The following is a 19,315-nucleotide window of genomic DNA, read 5'->3' on the forward strand; positions in this document are numbered from 1 at the left end:
GTGGGATATGATCTCCTACCTATTGCACACTTTTTCTTTCGCCATTTAAGCCACTTCCAACACTCAAACAAACCTATTAATAATTCTCAGAAATCAGAGAAAGACCCACGTTTGTCTACTCCAAGCTCTCTTTATTTCTCAGTGTCTCAGCACAGCATTTCATTCTGAAATCTCTCTGTATCTCTCCCCCTCTCTCTCTCTCTGATGAATAAATTCAATCTATAGGATTTGAAAACCAATCGTATTTGATCTTGGTTCTATAAACCAGTCTGTCTCTCTTTTCGAACTATATATCATTCATAGCTTAACGAAACTGACCTAGCATTAGCAACTAGCAAGGAAAGCAGTTGAGAACATGGTTCAAGTCAACTGCGCATTATCCATGACTTTTATATTCCTTACATGCAAGACCTTTGCTTCATTTCTTTCACACTCTTTGCCTTTTTGAATATTTTAACTCAACATTTTGATCTTTCCCACTAGAGAAACAATACACAGGTTTCAAAATTTGTTCTTGAGCCTCAAATATGTCTAAGAGTACCCCATCTGAACCAGACCCTGAAGCCAAGCCTATCTTTGAAGTTTTTAATAAATTTAAATGCTTGAGACACTTTGAGCAGTCTGTGGGTTTTCTGGTGTTCTTTTATGTTAGTATCTGTGTGATTTGTGGATTTTTCTACTTGGATTATAGCAGAGCTGCAGCTGAAAGGTTTTTATTTCCGGGCCATTCAGAGAGGTTCATGTCTAAGGGGGCCAATAAGGACAAAGGGGTTGAATTTTTTGGAGAAAAGGGTGGAGAGTGTGATTTATTTGAAGGGAATTGGGTGTGGGATGAGAATTATCCATTGTATCAGTCCAAAGATTGCAGTCTTTTAGATAATGGATTTCGGTGTTCTGAGAATGGGAGACCAGACTTGTCATACGCCAAGTGGAGATGGCAACCCAAAAATTGCAACATGCCCAGGTTCTTATTAAGATGTTTTATGTTACTTTTTCATTTCAAAATGGCCAAATATCACTATGAACATAAAAATGGAACGTTGAGCTCAAATCTGAAAACTCGAGTACCTTGTATTCAATTCTTAATTTAATTCTGAAGTTGCAAATGATGTTTATTCAGTATTGTTAAAAAACATTTTTCATATTTGGAGGATGTACTCAATTTAGGATTGGATGTTTATAAAGTAAGACTCCTCAATTAGTGTTAGATTGCAAAATATTTTGAAAAACAGTGGTATTTGGCCATTTTGGCCTACTACTTTTCATTGCTTTACTGTTTGGCTGCTGAGCAAGCAAATTAGGGAAGCTAGAAAGAATATGTGGTGTGAAAGTTTTTCAATATGAAGGGCATGAGAAATGAGGATAGTCCATTTGAGGTTAAATCCATTTCAAATGGAGAGACAAGATCGATATAGCGTTACCCTTAATTGAGTTCTTTTTATATTTAATGATTTAATTAAATAATATTTAATTGATTTTCCATATTATAATTTTATAATTAAAATATATTTAGGTTTTATTAATATTTTATTTTCATTGTTGCTTAACAAGAGAATCATCCAACAACCACACTATGTCCAAGCTAGGACGGATTTAATATATACCTTGCAGAACTAATACTAATCAAATCAAAATTAATTTCATATAAAGAATGCATGCATAATAGTTAATAGGAAGATGTGGAAATTTATTTTCTTCTTTTTAAATGAATTTTAATTTACCTTGCTTAAGGTAATTAATGGTGAATGAAAAATAAAATTTGATTTCCAATTTTGATTTTGGTGTTAGATATAGAAGTTTGTTTGGTGTGTGAAGTATTGTAGATTAAGTTGCAAATGTAGATGATCAATTTTTGTGAGAGATTGACATATAAAAGTTGAAGTCTCAAGCCATTATGGGAAATTGATAGTCAATGATGATTTGGTGCACTCACATAGATCATTCCTTCTTTCTTTTTTCACTAAACAAATTAGAGTTTCAGTTGGATTGGATTTCTATTATTTCACAACTTTAAAGTTTTTAAAGAGAGACGCTCAAAAAAAAAAAAAAAAAAAGTTTTTAAAGAGAGAGAGATCATAAATTATGATGTGATTTGTAATATTATTCTAAATTAATATATAATATTTTTCTATCACGAAAATTAGTCTAAAAATTTTCAAAATTACTTAAAAAGTTAACATTACATGGATAAGTGTATGATATACCTTTCCTCAAAAAAAAAAGTGTATGACACCTATACTCTTCCATTTCTAGCCTTGTATTTTTCCATTTTTATTTAAAAAGGACAAAAGGCAAAGGAAAAAAAATGTAAAAACTAATTTGAGTATAATTTTCTTGTCACTAATCAAAACAGATTTGATGCAAAATTGATGTTGGAAAAACTGAGAAACAAACGGTTAGTTTTTGCTGGTGACTCAATTGGGAGAAACCAATGGGAGTCCCTTCTTTGCATGCTCTCCTCTGCAGTTCCCAACAAAGATTCAATCTATGAAGTGAATGGCAACCCAATTACAAAGCACATGTTGTTCTTAGTCTTCAAGTTTAAGGATTACAACTGCACAGTGGAGTACTACAGGTCTCCATTTCTTGTATTGCAAAGCCGGGCCCCTTCAGGAGCTCCACAAAAAGTGAGGACAACCTTGAAATTGGATCAAATGGATTGGAGCTCTAAGAAGTGGAGAGATGCAGATGTGGTGGTCTTAAACACTGGGCATTGGTGGAGTTATGGGAAGACCATAAGATGGTAATTTTTTCCTAGATCTTGCCGTTTCTTCTATGTGTTATTACAATTAATGGTCATTTGCATTTGGCATGAGCCTTTTGGTTTTCATTCATCTTTAATTTTTTTTCAATATAATTTCGAAATTTCAATGGATTGGTTTTTTTTTTTTTATAAAGATAAAATTCTCTTTAGAATAATCTAACGTTCTGTTTGTTTTAGAGATGATGTTGATGGAGGAAAAAATGGTGAAAAGGAAAGATGTTTTAGAAAGCTAAGGTTATTTTTGGTAATAGTTTTTGTTTTCTATTTTCAAAAACTTGTTTTTTGGGAATATAAAGAAAAAATATTTTTCTTGTATTTTTGAAATCAAAAACATGTTTGGTAAGTTAAAATTTAAAAAAAAATAGTTTTTGAAGAAAAAATAGAAAATACTAAAATATGTTGTTATTAGGATTTGAACTCTAATGCTAACTTATTAAATGAGACAGATTCATCAAATTAAATGTGTGTTTTCAGTTTCCTTCACAAATTGAGTTTTGAGCACAATTTTTGTTTTCTGTCCATTTTAAGTTGCCAAACAAGTTTTTTAGTCTCAAAAATAGAAAATTGTTTTTGGAAACAGAAAATAATGAAGAAAAAAAAGTTACCAAACATACCCTAAGTTGCTTAGAAAAAAGAATGAATGAACTAGCTATTCAAGAGACACACTCTTGGAATAATACCTCATAGGTAGATTTCTTGGATTCAAATTCAACTAGTTATAATGAAGGCAGCCTTGCTTATTTATAGTTACATAAGCAAGCTACTGAGTTAGTTGCAAGAACCCACCATGTGGCTGCCATGTGATTTGGCTAAAGCCTAACTAACTTCTCTAAATAACTAATAAGCTATTGCATTTACCACTAACAACTTATCAGCTAATGCTAACTTATTAAATGAGACAGATTCATCAAATTAAATGTGTGTTTTCAGTTTCCTTCACAAATTGAGTTTTGAGCACAATTTTTGTTTTCTGTCCATTTTAAGTTGCCAAACAAGTTTTTTAGTCTCAAAAATAGAAAATTGTTTTTGGAAACAGAAAATAATGAAGAAAAAAAAGTTACCAAACATACCCTAAGTTGCTTAGAAAAAAGAATGAATGAACTAGCTATTCAAGAGACACACTCTTGGAATAATACCTCATAGGTAGATTTCTTGGATTCAAATTCAACTAGTTATAATGAAGGCAGCCTTGCTTATTTATAGTTACATAAGCAAGCTACTGAGTTAGTTGCAAGAACCCACCATGTGGCTGCCATGTGATTTGGCTAAAGCCTAACTAACTTCTCTAAATAACTAATAAGCTATTGCATTTACCACTAACAACTTATCAGCTAACTAACTTTCTATTACAAGTTATAAAGGCTATTAAAAGTAAAACAAGAAATTACTTATTATACAACAGAAGCTAGTAACAGATAGATTTTAAAATGAACTGCATCAGATGTTTTCTAGAAAATTTAGTCATTTTTCAAGAAGCATTTTTTATAAAACTATCTCATTTTCCAATGTTTGGTAGCAACTTTAAATGAGTTGAAAAACAATCTCTTAACTTCTCTTACTTAGCTTGGTATGAAATATGGTTGTTTTCCAAAAAAAATTTAGTGGAAAACAATCTTTAAAAATAAGTCATACTTTTTATATTGACCGAAGATAGTTTTCCTTTGACTCATCTATTTTTATACTACCGCTCTGTTTGTTTCAGCATTAACATTTTCTGGAAAATGGTTCATTTTCTAAAGAGCATTTTCTAGAAAACTGTCTTATTTTCCAGTGTTTGGTAACGACCTTGAAAATGTGCTTGAAAATGTTTTCTGGTGTTTGGTATGCAATTTTTTAAAAATATTTCTTGTATAATTTAAAACATATATATTATGTAAACTAACTAATGTAATCATTATAAATAAAAAACCAAGAATGAATTTGGTTTTCATACTAATTAATCTAAAATTTTGACAATAGATACAATCAAAATTAATTAGTTGTCAAATTTTCATGATCTTTACCACTCATCTTGCTCATATATATAGAAAGTAACGTACGTACACACACACACACACACACACACACACACACATCAATCATTTGTCTACTATGGTCAACTACAAGTCTTCAATATTACTCTAAATTATGTATTTACATAATGTATTGCATAATATATCATCACTACATAGTATCTGCTAACAAAAAATATATTTGCCAACAAATGCAATTCTCCTAAACAAGTATCATTCATTATATAACAATATTATTAGTCTACGGTAAAGATTGTCCCGTGTAAAAGCAACTTAGAGCAATATAGTTACTATGTTTAAAATTTTCATCTTTTACTTCTTTCATTCTTTCTTCTTCTTCTTTTATTATTTTTATTTTATTTTATTTTTTTTCACTTTATGTACGAAAAAGAAGTAACTTCTACCTGGAATCCATCAAACCGAAAATTTCTTAGAGGAAAAAGAAAATCGAACTTGAAATTCAAAGCAAAGAATTGGGATTTTGGCAGAGAGGAATGAAATAATTACCGCTGCAAATTTGTTCTCCTTTGCAAGTTGGAGCTACTGATTGATTAGTGAAGTAAAGAAAAATCTAATCAGAGAATTGTATTACAGAAGGGAAGAGAAACATGGAGAAAAGAGAGAAGAGAGACAGTTAAAGAGAGAGATCTATGGGAAGAGGAGAGACCAGAGTTAGTGACGGTGAGGGTGTAAGGAGAGAAAAAACAAAGGGAAGAGAGAAAAAGTGAGAAAACTTACCATGAAAGAGAGAAGACACCAAAAAATTATGTTTTCCATGACTATAGACGAAGATAATATTTATAGGAGATGCAATGCATGAGAGAAAGATTGTTTTCCAAAAAAAAAAATTGGAAAACAGCTTATAGAAAATAAGCCTTATTTTTATTAGAGTTTTCCATTGACCAAAGATAGTTTTCCATTGACCAGGTTTTTTTTGTGCTACCAAACACTGGAAAATGTGGAAAACTATCTTTACAGAAGGTTTTCCAACGAAACAAACAGAGCGTACCAAACATCAAAAAACATGAGCATCTATCTTTACACAAGGTTTTCCATTGAAACAAACGAAGCGTAAGTGTATACGGTGGTATGGGTTGATTTTTTTTTTTTCTATTTTTACACAAAATTTTCCATCGAAACAAACAAAACGTAAGTGCATACAGTGGTATGGGTTGATTTTTTTTTTTTTTTTTGAGAGATAATTATAACATACTACTAATCCCACAGTTCAAACCCTTTCCCCCCCTAAACCCCCAAACACTTTGTGCATAAAAAGATGTCAATTCAACTACAAGGCCCTTGGGGAGCTGGTTTTGAAAATAATAAAAATTGATTTAAGGATCCAACTAGCCAAAAGGCAATTTCAAAAGGTTGAATTGGAGTGCATGACAATTTCTTTTGAATTTTCTTTTTAAATAAGACATGTAAGAGTCATGTTAAGGATACTACAAATTTTAGGGGGGAAAAAAACCTTACAAAATGATGTCACAAATTTAATTCTAACATTTATTTATTATGTTGTTAAAGTTCACCAATTACATTTATTATCATTTCAATTTCTAATTTCTAAAGGTGAAATTCATATGTAACCAAAAGTTAATTTGATATATGACATGGTGACTTGTGACAACACGATAAAATGGAATCTTTGAAATATTTTGAACTGGTTCTACTTTATCTGGTACATGTCATATCAATGTAGATAGTTTCTGAATAGATTTTTTTTTTTTTTTTTTTTTTTGATAAGTAGTTTCTGGATATTAAAGTGATGAATGACATATATGCTAATAACAGCATTTTGTCAGATAAGCCTCTTTTTTTTTTCCTCCTTGAACCTATTAATGGTTGAGTATCTTGGGTCTCCTTGACTTATATTTCAATAGGAAATGGACTTTACATCCTCTCATCTTTATTCTTTAGATTATAATTGAAATGAGATTTTTCTGCATATGAGTTCAATCAACAAGTCTTGTCCATACTTTTGCCCTAACAATTGTGAAGTGAAAAGATGGCATGAAGGATAATGCTAATTGTAGGTAGTGTGGCAGAGTCACTACGTACAAGTTACTTATGCAAGACATGCCTTTAGTCATGCTTTAGTTTTGATTGTAATAGATGCCATTTATTCCTTTTTTTTTTTTTTTTTTTTTGGTTCAGGGATTGTTACTTTCAGGAAGGTACAGAGGTGAAAATGGATATGAAAGTAGAACATGCATATCAGAGATCAATAGAGACTGTGGCAAACTGGATACAAACCGAACTAAATTCTAGCAAGACCCAAATTTTCTTTCGCACATACTCACCATTACATTTCAGGTTTGTTTTTCTTTCTTAAACAACATAATCTTTCCAGTACTCTACAACCTTCGTGTATTCCTTTTCCTTTACCCTTTCTTGTTTTTAAAAAATAAATAAATAAAAAAGAACTATGATACCATGTAGAAATAGAATAAAGGAAATAAAATAAAGCAAAGAGACAAAGCTAAAACAAGAGAAAGAAAGAGAATGCAAGGAATTAAAATGATTTGGCCTGACAGTCTATGTCCACAACATAAAGTCCTTAATATATAGCTGCATCTTTATTATTAAGCCTTATGTTTAGGATTATGATTAATTTTCTTGTATTCCAACTTCCAAGTAAGATTAAGTTTATTTTGCTTACATTCAAAATAGAATTAGAAACAAGGAGTATGAACAATGTACTTGAGCCTTGACTAGGATTGGACCTTAGTACTTGTGAAGTAGTCTTATATGCATCTTTATTATTAAGCCTTATGTTTAGGATTATGATTAATTTTCTTGTATTCCAACTTCCAAGTAAGATTAAGTTTATTTTGCTTACATTCAAAATAGAATTAGAAACAAGGAGTATGAACAATGTACTTGAGCCTTGACTAGGATTGGACCTTAGTACTTGTGAAGTAGTCTTATATGCCTCCTATTTGGGAAGCTAATTAAATTGCAATGTTTTGTATTATACAGAGGAGGGGATTGGAAGACTGGTGGAAAATGTCACTTGGAGACACTCCCAGAACTGGGATCCTCATTGTCACCTTCTGATTCTTGGGATATAGTCAAAATAGCCAATTCTGTATTATCAGCTCACTTGAACACATCAGAAGCACTGAAAGTTGAGGTATTGAATATAACCCATATGACTGCACAGAGGAGAGATGGACATTCATCTATATATTATCAAGATCATAAGAAAGGCCCTGCACCTCTCCATCGCCAGGATTGCAGTCATTGGTGTCTGCCTGGAGTTCCGGATACATGGAATGAACTCCTCTATGCGTTATTCCTTAAGCATGTGATGACTAGCTCCTGTAACTCATCAAGGTTTTAGGTGCAAGTATGATTGATGAAGAAAGCCTCTTATTTATATGCCAACAAGATAAAGTGGACATTTATGCATAGGGTATTCAAATTCCTGAAAAACTATTAAAGGAAAGAAAAGATACTTTGACAGTTGGAAGAGTTTTGCAGCAAGGTTAATTTGAAAGCCAGTCTTAGTTCTTGATATTGATAGAGAGATCAGACAATGAGAATATTGGATTTTAAATAAAGAAGCACAGTTCAAGAATTTTTGGAATAAAGACACAACATTATAGAGAAACACTCACACATGGGGCATTTTATTGTAATTACTAAAGATGGTGTACAATTCTTTGGGGGAAATTTATTTAATTAACAAAGTTATGTATTTCATAACTTGTATCAAGGACCAAACAGTTTGTTCCTTTTTTAAAAAAATTAAAAAGTTATGAATCTTAAAATTTCTACTTTGCCAGTTGAGAGAATAGTAATAAGGAAAAAAAAAATTCTATATAAAATAATGGTATGAAGGTAGGACCGTAGGATCATGTTTGCTCACTTAAGAATGGTCCGCATAATATGTACGGGTCCGTTTGGATTGAGCTTATTTTTGCTGAAACTGAAACCTGAAACTGAAAACACTGTAGCAAAATAATTTTTAAATATGTGAATAGTGCTGTGGGACCCATTTTTAATGAAAAAGTTGCTGAAAAGTGGAATTTGTGGGTCCGTGAACAGTGCACGAATGCACTGTTCACTGTGCAAAAGTCAACAAATGCGGGCTGAACCCAAAAAAAAAAAAAAAAAAAAAGAGAAAATCGCAGGACAAAAACGCAGACGCCAGGAAACGGGCAATCCAAACGGGCACGTAATATTGTAATTTAACTTGGTAATTTTGGCCCTGCAAGGTGGGAGGAGTGTTTATCTAATTGTTTTGTTCGTACCCTATTTTGATCTCAAAACTAATGGAAAATTTTCCCACTAGCAAATAAATCTGGCTACCTTTCCTATCATCCTATTCTATGGTTCTTGTTAAAAGTAGAGACCAGTTGCGTTTCTATAGTTGCACTGCGCAGTACACCACTTTTTAATTTTTATGCACAGAAAATTATAATTTGAACTTTTATCCAACATCTATATTATTATTATCTATATATATACATAAAACCGAAACCTTCGAAACTCCCACAATTTTCCACGTCACCACTTTTTTTTTTAATTTTATTTTAAATTCTTTTTATTTTAGGTTTTATATCTTATATATTTATCTATATATATATATATATATAACCGAAGCCTCTGCTAGCACCACAATTTTCCACGTCAGCACAACACAATATTTAAAAAATTAAATTAAAAACACTATTTTCAAAACCTAATTCTTATCTCTTTATTTATTTTTTTTATTTTTAATTTTTTTTTTTATAGTTTCTCTGTAGGCATTGATCTATGAGCCTTTTAATTCTAGATATAAATTCGAAATTCATTAGGAATTTTAAATTCTGATTCTTTGAGATTGTGTATTTGAAACTTTAGTGGAAATTGAGCTATGGGTTTGAATTTTTTATGATTTATATGTTAGATATTGGGATTGATATTGATGGTGAGATAGGTTTATATAGTAGAAAGGAGATTAATTGAATCACAATGGTATTTGAGATTAGAGTTTGTGAATTTGGGTCTAATTTGTGCGTTATGACTTTTGAGCTTTTGGAATGTTGGTAATAATGTTTTCATTGTCATAAAGCAAACAAGGTGTGGCCTTTATGTGTTATGTGGAATATCCTACATTTGTAATCAAAGAACATGTTTTTTTTAATTTATTTTTTATTTATTTTTATTTTTTAACTATTTGTAATAGTTATTTAACTGATTATCCCGTGCATCGCACGGGTTAGCGACTAGTTATTATTATTATTATTATTTTGGGGAAACAAACTATTAACTCACAATTTTAGGACTTCTTCAATGAGGTTTCGAAGCCTAGAACTAAAGTCAAAGAGAGAATAAGGAACTCACAGTCTCAGCAACTATGGAATTGAAGTATTGTGTTTGATTCTTTAATTTGTATCTCATGATATGTACCTCTTTTATTTGAAGAACCAAGATTCAAATCTTCCTTCCATAAAAATATAAGAGTAATTCAACTACCTATCATAAACTATTATATGATTTGTAATATTACTCTAAAATAGCATATAATTTTTGTCTATCACGAAAAATTAGACTCAAAATTTTCAAAATTACTTAATAAGTTGTGACATTACATAGATATATGTATGATACCTATACTCTTCCATTTATAGTCTTTATTTTATTTTTCAGTTTTCATTTAAAGGACATCAGGCAAAGGAAAAAAAATGTAAAAACTAATTTGAGTGTAATCAAAACTGATTTAATGTAAAACTGATGTTGAAAAAAAAAAAAAAAAAAAAATCTGAGAAACAAACGGTTAGTTTTTGCTAGTGACTCAATTGGGAGAAACCAATGGGAGTCCCTCTTTTGCATGCTCTCCTTGCATTTCCAACAAAGATTCAATCCATGAAGTGAATGGCAGCCCTGCCCAATTACAAAGCATAAGTTGTTCTTAGAGTAACCGCATTAGAACTTAGGAAATAAAAAATGAGGTTAGTTTTACACATTTTACCCAAGAAAAACACCCACATTAATATTTGCAAACCTTTATAAATATCCAAATTTGTTACAGTAATCGTGCATATATATATATATATATATATATATAGACGATTTAGTCTTCAAGTATAAGGACTATAAATGCACGGTGGAGCATTACAAGTCTCCTTTAGGAGCTCCACAAAAAGTGAAGACAACCTTGAAATTGGATCAAATGGCTTAAACTGAAAAAGCAGGGCCACCTTGCGTCCTTGAACCGATAACCATTTACATGGGAGCTATAAATGTTTTAATCATATTTGTTGTGATGTTTGGAGCTCTGAGAAGTGGAGAAGATGTAGATGTGCTGGTCTTAAACACTGGAGCATTGGTGGAATTATGGAAAGACCATGAGAGGGTAGTTTTTAATTCTCTAACAGTTTCTTCTATGTGTTATTACAATTAATGGTCATTTGCATTTGGCATGAGCCTTTTGGTTTTCCTTCCTGCATCTTTAATTGTTTCAATATAAATTCGAAATTTCAATGGGTTTGTTTTGAAAATAATAAAAGTTGATTTAAGAGGCTTGAAAGAGCCATGTTAAGAATACCACAAATTTTAGTTATTTACCTTACAATTTGATGTGTCACTAATTTAAATCCAACATTTGTTTATTATGTTGGTTTTTTTTCTTTTTTTCTTTTGAGGAACATTTATTATGTTGTTAAGGTGACACTAATTATATTTATGGTCACACCAATTTTTTTTTTTTTTTTTTTTTTTTTTGAGAAGAAGGTCACACCAATTTATATTACAAAATTGGTAGTAATTTTAGAATTTACCAAGGTGAAATTTATATGTAACCAAAAGTTTTTTTTTTTTTTTGGACTAATTTGCAACCAAAAGTTTGTATGATGCTATATGTCACGGTGACTTGTGACTGCATCATAAAATGGAGTCCTAAAACTAAAAGTTCATGATATTTTAACCACGCCGAAGCGTAAAATCCAAGCTACCCACAGCACAACGCTGCCGGTTAATCGGGTTTTTTTTTGTCTGTAAAAAAATAAAAATAAAAATAAAAAAAATAAATAAAAAAAATAGTGCTCTCTAGGCTTCACTGCTAGAGCTTTCAGAATTCAGAGACTTCTTTTATTTATAACTACAAAAAGCGCAGAAACCCAGTCTCAGAGACACACCCACGCACAAAAATGGCGGAGACCGTGGTGCAACCAAGCCGATCGAGGGACCTCGACAAGCTCCTTCTCCGCCCCGGCAATATTATCGGCAATAACTTTGATCCTGGCCAAGAAGTAAACCCTCCTTTTCTTTTCTCTGTGACATTTTGTCAAACACTTGGTGTGCAATTTCTTTTGCTATTATAACTATGGCTGTTTATCATCTTTTTGAAATTTGCTTTCTGGGTTTTTTTGTTGGTTGGTGGTAGTTGAGAGATGACCTTGCAGAATATGTAAAAGTGTTAGTGGTAGGAGCTGGTGGATTGGGATGTGAGTTGTTAAAGGACTTAGCTTTATCTGGTTTCAAAAATCTCGAGGTTATAGACATGGACACGATCGAGGTCACCAATCTCAATCGCCAATTTCTCTTTAGGTAAATTATTGTTCTTTTAAGTTCCATGAATTTTTGTTTCTTTGTTATTGTTATTATTTTGTGGTTTATTTTGTCTCAATCGAAGCTTATTATTATTACTCCCCAACGTTTTTATTTTTACTCTTTAAGATAGAGTATATGGATGACACCCTTTGTCATGGGTTATTTAGAAGATGGTGGAGCACTTGGGCTAAGTAGGTAATTTTTTTTTGTTTATGTTTCTGTTATGGGTCTCTTTGCCTGTTGGAGTTTTCATATTATTTGATTGATGGTTATCTGTATCTGTATATTTGTGTGTGTGTTATATGTATATATGTATGTATGCAAACGTGTATGTATTGATTGGTATGTAACACACTTGTCCAACGAGTTTTGCCTATTAGGAAAAATAAAACAAGACAAACCCTCCTATTTGCCTATTTTCTCTTTGTGTGTTGCCTATTTGAGAAGGGGTAGTTAATTTGGGATTAGCAAAATATTTATATTGATATGCATCTAGAGGTGAGTATACTTGATTTGCCATTGTTTAGGTTAGGGCCTATAAATGATTATAAGCGGTAAGCCAAAGTAATCTGCAATCATTGCATTTGCTCTGACATCATTTCATTTGATGTTTACTACATTTAGTGCCCTACGCAAATAGCTCCAACAATTTTTCTTGGTTAATGTGTGCTATATTATATTTCACATTTGCTTTTCAATATCTAGTTCGGAACTAATTTCTAACATTGGCTAATTCTATTTAAGATTTGAAGATGTTGGTAAGCCAAAAGCTGAAGTTGCTGCAAAGCGTGTCATGGAAAGAATTAGTGGCGTGAATATCAAGCCACATTATTGCCGGATTGAAGAAAAAGACATTGATTTTTATAGTGATTTTAGTATAATTGTTCTTGGTCTTGATTCAATTGAAGCTCGGAGCTACATCAATGCTGTAGCTTGTAGTTTTCTAGGTATGTAGCCATAACCTATCCAATTTTATAAGTTTCGGTGGATGAGTTAAAGCTTTTATGCCATCGTAGTCTTTTGGAGTGGTCTCGTTGTTGGGGTTTTACTGATTGTTCGTCTCTCTTTGAGTTTTTTTCCTCCCTTAGCTTAGTTTCCTGATTACCCTTGTTGTTCATCATCATGAACTTCTTGTATTTCTCTTTTTTCTATCATTTATAAAAGTTTTCTGCTTACCTATCAAAAAAAAAAAAAATTATAAGTTTCGGTAATCAGGTACAACTTAATTTTGGCCATCTCAATTGCTACATTATTTTATTGGTTTTTTACTTTTCTTATAAACTTATATGTAAAAGCAAATGCCAAAAGACTTACATGAGCCTTGGCTTTGGCAGACAGCCTCCTTAAATTTCCTGCTGGGTTCATAAGGTATCATTCCAGAAGTGACTAGTTGTTAATAAACTCTGCTTGAGCTGATTTGCTTTGTCTCATTGTTGTTTGGAAATTTAGAGTATGACTCTGATGATAAACCCCGAGATGAAACAATGAAACCTTTGGTAGATGGTGGGACTGAAGGTTTCAAGGGCCATGCTAGGGTTATTATACCAGGGGTCACGCCATGCTTTGAGTGCACCATCTGGCTTTTCCCCCCTCAAGTAAAGTTCCCCTTATGCACCCTTGCTGAAACTCCTAGAACTGCTGCTCATTGTATTGAATATGCCCACCTAATCAAGTGGGATGAGGTAATAAATTACTCACCATTTTGTTCTCCCTTTTCCAAAGTGTGTATTTTATGTTAATTCTTTGTTATCATCTAAACATGCATTGTATTTGTAGGTTCATAGTGGAAAGACTTTTGATCCAGATGACCCAGAGCATATGAAGTGGATCTATAATGAGGTTAATAGAATGCAGTTATTTGCTGACATTTTTTTTTTTTTTTTTAAGTTATTTACCAACTTCTTTCTTTATATTGATTTCTGTTTGTGGCCATCTCACTGTTGTTACCCATATCCTGTAGGCTGTCAAGAGAGCTGAGCTTTTCGGCATTCCAGGAGTCACATATTCTCTTACTCAGGTATTTGTAATTGAATAGCCCGGGATGTCAATTCCCCAAAAGCTTAACTTTCACTCTATTTTATGCCCAAGTACTGTGTGGTTTGTCTAAGATGTTCTTTGGTTATCATATATTTAAAAAAATCATTTAAAAAAAAATGGCTTTCATCTCTTTATTATTGTGAGAATGCTTGTGAAAAATAGTATTTAGCTTTTGATTAATATTTTTTCTAAATATTTTAAAGAATTCATTGTAAAAATAAAGTCAGAGTCAAAGTTTCAGATATCTAAATTATTATTTAAGTGGATTCACCTTACTGTTTACAGGGTGTTGTGAAGAACATTATTCCAGCTATTGCTTCCACTAATGCAATTGTATCAGCTGCATGTGCACTTGAAGCTTTGAAGATTACAACAGGATGCAGCAAAACTCTATCAAACTATTTAACGTGGGTCATAATTTTCCTATTATTTTTTCTTAGCAAAAAATGCCTTATAATCTTGTCCTTGATTATGGTGATACCCTTTGATGATAGATATATGTATAGGAACATTCATAATTATCATACCAAGATTAGGGCTTTTTGATACTTGAAAGGTCATGTGTCTTAAAGTGCATGTGTTTAGACTTTGGAGACTGAACATAGTACCATTAAGGGTGGATGTCCCTGAAATTGTCTCATTTGATATGTTTATTCTACTTAATTGGTATTTTCCTATTGCATAACAATTTTTAAACTATTCGAAACTTCATCTATTTTCCCTACAATTTGTGTCACTCTTGGATCCTACCCTGTGGGTTATTGATTCAAGATAATCATATTGGTCAGTTTTGTGTCTCCTAGAAGCCTGTTTGGTATAGCTTTTTTTGGGCTTATTTGGGTTATATACAACTTTTCAAGACTTTGTTCTTTCTGGGTATACTTTTTCCTAACATATTTTTTAAGTCAGATAAACCAACGGAAATAAGCTATACCAAACAAATCATTAAAACCCCTTGTTAATTGCTTATTCTAATTTTGTTAAAACACGCCTAAATTTGTGAGTGTGTGTGTGTGTGTGTGTTTTCTTTTCTAAAATATTAATCTAATTTGGGAAACTTATTTTTATTTTTCTAATCAATTATTTGGAAAACTTATAAACTGATTTAAACCTTTGTAGGTATAATGGGGCAGAAGGGCTTCACACTAAAGTAACTGAATTTGTAAGAGACAAGGACTGTCTCGTATGTGGCCCAGGTGTTCTTATTGAGCTGGAAACTTCGGTTACTCTGCAAAAGGTGATTTTAGTTTACACTGTTAAATTATGGACGCAACAATGTTCTCTGTTCTTAATTTATTGTTCTTGCTTTTCCATATTTGATATTTGGATGCTGTTTTATCTGGTACAGTCTGAGAATCATTGAACCTGTTTGGTTTGGTTGAACATTCCTTCTTTATGCATTAGTTTGAGAAGAAGAACCAAGTTGGTGATTTATTTAGTTTGCAGTTGATACCTTTAGTGAAGTTGCTTGATCCTAGAAGCTAGCCATTAATAAAATGAAATTCCCACTTGAACCTGTTGAGTCCGAAAGCAATAGCCAACCTGAATTAAACTAAGGTCTACCTGTTTGACTCTTTGTAGACCTTGATTTTTCCTCTTCTATTGATGCTGATTTGGATCCTCTGCAAGTTTATTTCTAGCTGTGACCTTGGATTCCTATTAAAAATGATTTCAGCTCAGGGAAAAATAACTTTGCCTGAATATTTCATGCTTCATGATTTTTTTTTGGGGGGGGGGGGGGGGCACCGAGGAGATGGTTTTGTTGAATCATTTATAGATGAGATAGTTTGATGAGCATGATAAATATGGAAGGAAACATATAATTCAACAATGAGTTTGAGGAAAAACTTTGTCAATAAAAAGATATTGGAACATTAACAAAAGTTATACTAATTATTTTATTGATAAAAAATTGTCCAAAAGTTAATATTAAGTGTAATTAGTTGGAATGCACTAGATGGAGAGTGCTCCTTTCATTTTCTATGTTAGGTGAATTTTATTCTTCATCGTTAGATACAGTGGGGATACAGTGGATATGCTTTTTGAGACTCTAGGTATTGCACGTGAATCTTTCTGTTCATGGGATTGATGTGTGCCTTTATGCTTCCTTCAGAGAAAGGTGAGGTAAAGAGAAAAGTTAAGAAAGAAAGAAAGATGATTCTTTCCTCACGTTTGGCAGGGTGGGTAGAAAAGATATGCTTTTCTTAGCAATTTCTTTTCTTTGCCTTAGCTCTTTCTAGGAGCCAGATATATTTGAAATAATTTGAACTCTGAATCATCTCTTTGGAATGCTAGTAGCAAGGCATTTTTCCAAATCTAGGGATAGACCCACTTTCCAAGTTCGACAAGTGTTATAGCCAGAATTTGTTTTTTAAATCTAAAGCTTTGTTACAAGAAACATAGATTAACTTTTTTATTTTTTTGGTTACAACAAGTGGAGATGACAGGATTGGTGATTTGAACTCAAATTCTCATCTATGGGATAACTAGAAAATGTCACTGAACTACAAGACTCTTAACAATGTGCTAAACTTTAGATTACCCTTCTATCTTTTTTTTTTTTTAGCTGGAATTTCAAATGCATTGTAAAAAACACAAGTCTTTTAACCTCCGAGTGATATATGTTTGTTTTCTTAATTATATTAACTTCTTTTCACCGGCCATGCATCTCTTGTTTATTTCATGTTATACATTTTAGTGTTGAACAATAGTTGTATTGTGTCGCTACATAAATGGTACATCTCAAATTCCATTCATCAAAATCATTACACAGAAGTTGATAGAGTAAATGGTGTACAATCTCAAATTCACAATCATCAAAATTAGTGCTCTACTTTTCTTCATGTCTATCAAAACAAAATGAATGGTAGTAAGTTCATGAGCAAGATAATTACATTTTGATTTTCAGCTGTCTTTGCTATTTTATGCTTGTCCTAATTTACTTCTTTTTTTTTTTCTTGGCACAGTTCATTGACCTACTCGAAAAGCATCCGGATCTGCTATTATCAAAAGCTAGTGTCACACACCAAGGGAGCAGTCTGTATATGCAGGCACCTCCAGTACTGGAAGAGATGACCCGATCAAACCTAAATCTTCCACTTTTTGACCTAATGGGTAAAACTTCAAGGGGTACAATCCACGTGACCGGTACAACCAGCAAGAATGACACGAAGACCTCTGTACTGAGAAAATTACGTGTTTTTTTTAAGGGAGTTGATGGGGTTACAGACATGGATATGGTTGGCGGGGCATAACTTATGTAATGCTTCTCAATTTACTTTTGAAGCCAGAAGTTGTTAAAGCTTTTAAAACATCCTCTCCATCTCTCTCCGGTCCCTTGAAAATTAGAGCAGTCAAAGGTAAAAACTGATGGGGCTAGGTTGAATTCCATTTGATTCTGTAAAATTTTTCCATAGATGACTGTTCTATAGAACATTTGAAGTAGTGAATTTTTTTTTTTTTTTTTTTTTTTTTTTTTTTTTTGAGAATGATTTGAACTAGTTAATTTGAACCAAAAAATTAATTTACACAGTTCTTGAGTTTCATTTATTGTCTAAAACGGAGTAGATCAAACATTTTTTTTTTTTTTTTTTTGAGAAACCGGAGTAGATCAAACATGTTACATGCCGAATTTATGATTTCCATGATGGATATTTGGATTCTTGTTACACTTTAAGGAGCGTTTGGTTCATTGTGATATGTCCTTACTGTGATGCACATTACGATAATGTGACATTAAGATTTTTTATTTATTTTATTTTTTCTAACATTACTATGATTTAAAATTACAAAATATATCGCATCACCCTAATCTTATTACATTCCTAAACAATGTAATGTTGTATTCTTGTATTGAGATTATATTAATGTAAAATTACAATAACGTAATATTATAGTGTAATATAACACCACGGCGAACTAAACACTCCCTAAATATGTGTCTTGTATATATTGTACAATGTAAAACAGCCCATCCAAGACCTCCAGAATTTTGAAGACCACAGAACTTTCTCAACCCATTTCTTGTCTCTGATCCAGCAATAACAAAACAAGTCCCCTGAATCATTTTCTCCAGATTGAATAAAGGGCCTCTCAGTCTTGGATGATCAAAACAATTGCTAGACACCTCTTAATTGACCAAGAAAAATCCCTTTTGCCGTTTCTACTCTTACAGGTAAAAGGAATGCCTTTCAATCAACTTTTCCTCAGTACACCAATGTATCAAAACCAGAATTTGCCAACTTCCACAGCTCTATGCCCATCTTTAACCCCAGCAGGCACCTCCTGTTTTGCGAAGTATCAGCTCCAGCCTCTACACACCATAGTCTCGAAAGTTTAGTATATTAATAATTAAGAACATGATGCGCACTTTATGGTTTATATATTAAAGTTCCTCTCCAAAATACTTTTGACTCTAAATTGCAAAAGTTGTGCACTGCTTTGTGCACAATCTGGTGGGCCACACTGTGGATCTAATGATTCTAATCGAATCCCCATATCACGTGAGGGGGGTTGATGATGATAGCTGTAATGAAGACACAAGAGTAAAGAGCATAATTATGAAAAAGGGAAGAGATGTCAAATTTAAGTGATAAAAATAGCAAAGAATCCAAGGCCGCTAAACAATTATGTTGAACAAAAATTACTCACAAGTCGGGTACTTGATAATTTGATTGCTCTTTAGGTCAAATTCGTTGGTATCAATAGGTATTTATTTCGTGTAGACGGGATTCGATTCTTAATTTTTTATTTGACCACAAAAAATTTCACCGATTGAGCAAGCCTTAACTAAAAGGGTTCAAAATAATTTGAAAAAATGAGCTTGACAAGGGCTGAAAAGTCCCAAGATTGCAGAATTTCTCCAAGGGTAGAAGACAGGACTCACATGGGGAGCAGACTGCCAAGCCCTTTTGAATGTTCACAGCCACTCACTTTTAGTACTAACTCTTATGTTATGTAG

General features: G+C 32.3%; 2 protein-coding genes across 3 annotated transcripts; both read left to right on the forward strand.

Moving 5' to 3' along the window:
• LOC126689332 (protein trichome birefringence-like 10) lies at positions 1-8,499 on the forward strand. The gene is made up of 4 exons (XM_050384495.1): positions 1-964; positions 2,354-2,743; positions 6,934-7,092; positions 7,759-8,499. The coding sequence occupies exons 1-4, from the start codon at positions 528-530 to the stop codon at positions 8,120-8,122; spliced, it is 1,350 nt and encodes a 449-aa protein (XP_050240452.1). The 5' UTR covers positions 1-527; the 3' UTR covers positions 8,123-8,499.
• A 3,295-nt stretch (positions 8,500-11,794) lies between these two features.
• Positions 11,795-17,799, forward strand: LOC126689333 (NEDD8-activating enzyme E1 catalytic subunit). 2 transcript variants are annotated; one of them, XM_050384497.1, is made up of 9 exons: positions 11,795-12,017; positions 12,152-12,315; positions 13,063-13,265; positions 13,768-14,000; positions 14,095-14,157; positions 14,279-14,335; positions 14,641-14,762; positions 15,475-15,592; positions 17,322-17,799. In XM_050384497.1, exons 1-9 carry the CDS (start codon positions 11,916-11,918, stop codon positions 17,607-17,609), a joined length of 1,350 nt encoding a protein of 449 aa, XP_050240454.1. In that variant the 5' UTR covers positions 11,795-11,915; the 3' UTR covers positions 17,610-17,799. The 2 variants fall into 2 exon arrangements, with proteins under 2 accessions (XP_050240454.1, XP_050240455.1); XM_050384498.1 differs by lacking the exon at positions 11,795-12,017 and adding an exon at positions 12,445-12,513.
• Positions 17,800-19,315: the final 1,516 nt, after the last annotated feature.

This window comes from Quercus robur, chromosome 6, assembly GCF_932294415.1.
Source record: "Quercus robur chromosome 6, dhQueRobu3.1, whole genome shotgun sequence".
Lineage (NCBI taxonomy): Eukaryota > Viridiplantae > Streptophyta > Magnoliopsida > Fagales > Fagaceae > Quercus > Quercus robur.

What these genes read in the sequence shown, in the direction of transcription:
- LOC126689333 (XM_050384497.1), top strand. Translation starts at nt 11,916, where the DNA reads ATGGCGGAGACCGTGGTGCAACCAAGCCGATCGAGGGACCTCGACAAG. An exon ending in TGTAGCTTGTAGTTTTCTAG is followed by an intron (nt 13,266 to 13,767) that starts GTATGTAGCCAT and finishes TTGGAAATTTAG; the next exon opens with AGTATGACTCTGATGATAAA. An exon ending in CTTCGGTTACTCTGCAAAAG is followed by an intron (nt 15,593 to 17,321) that starts GTGATTTTAGTT and finishes TTCTTGGCACAG; the next exon opens with TTCATTGACCTACTCGAAAA.
- LOC126689332 (XM_050384495.1), top strand. Translation starts at nt 528, where the DNA reads ATGTCTAAGAGTACCCCATCTGAACCAGACCCTGAAGCCAAGCCTATC. An exon ending in TATGGGAAGACCATAAGATG is followed by an intron (nt 2,744 to 6,933) that starts GTAATTTTTTCC and finishes TTTTTGGTTCAG; the next exon opens with GGATTGTTACTTTCAGGAAG. An exon ending in TACTCACCATTACATTTCAG is followed by an intron (nt 7,093 to 7,758) that starts GTTTGTTTTTCT and finishes TGTATTATACAG; the next exon opens with AGGAGGGGATTGGAAGACTG.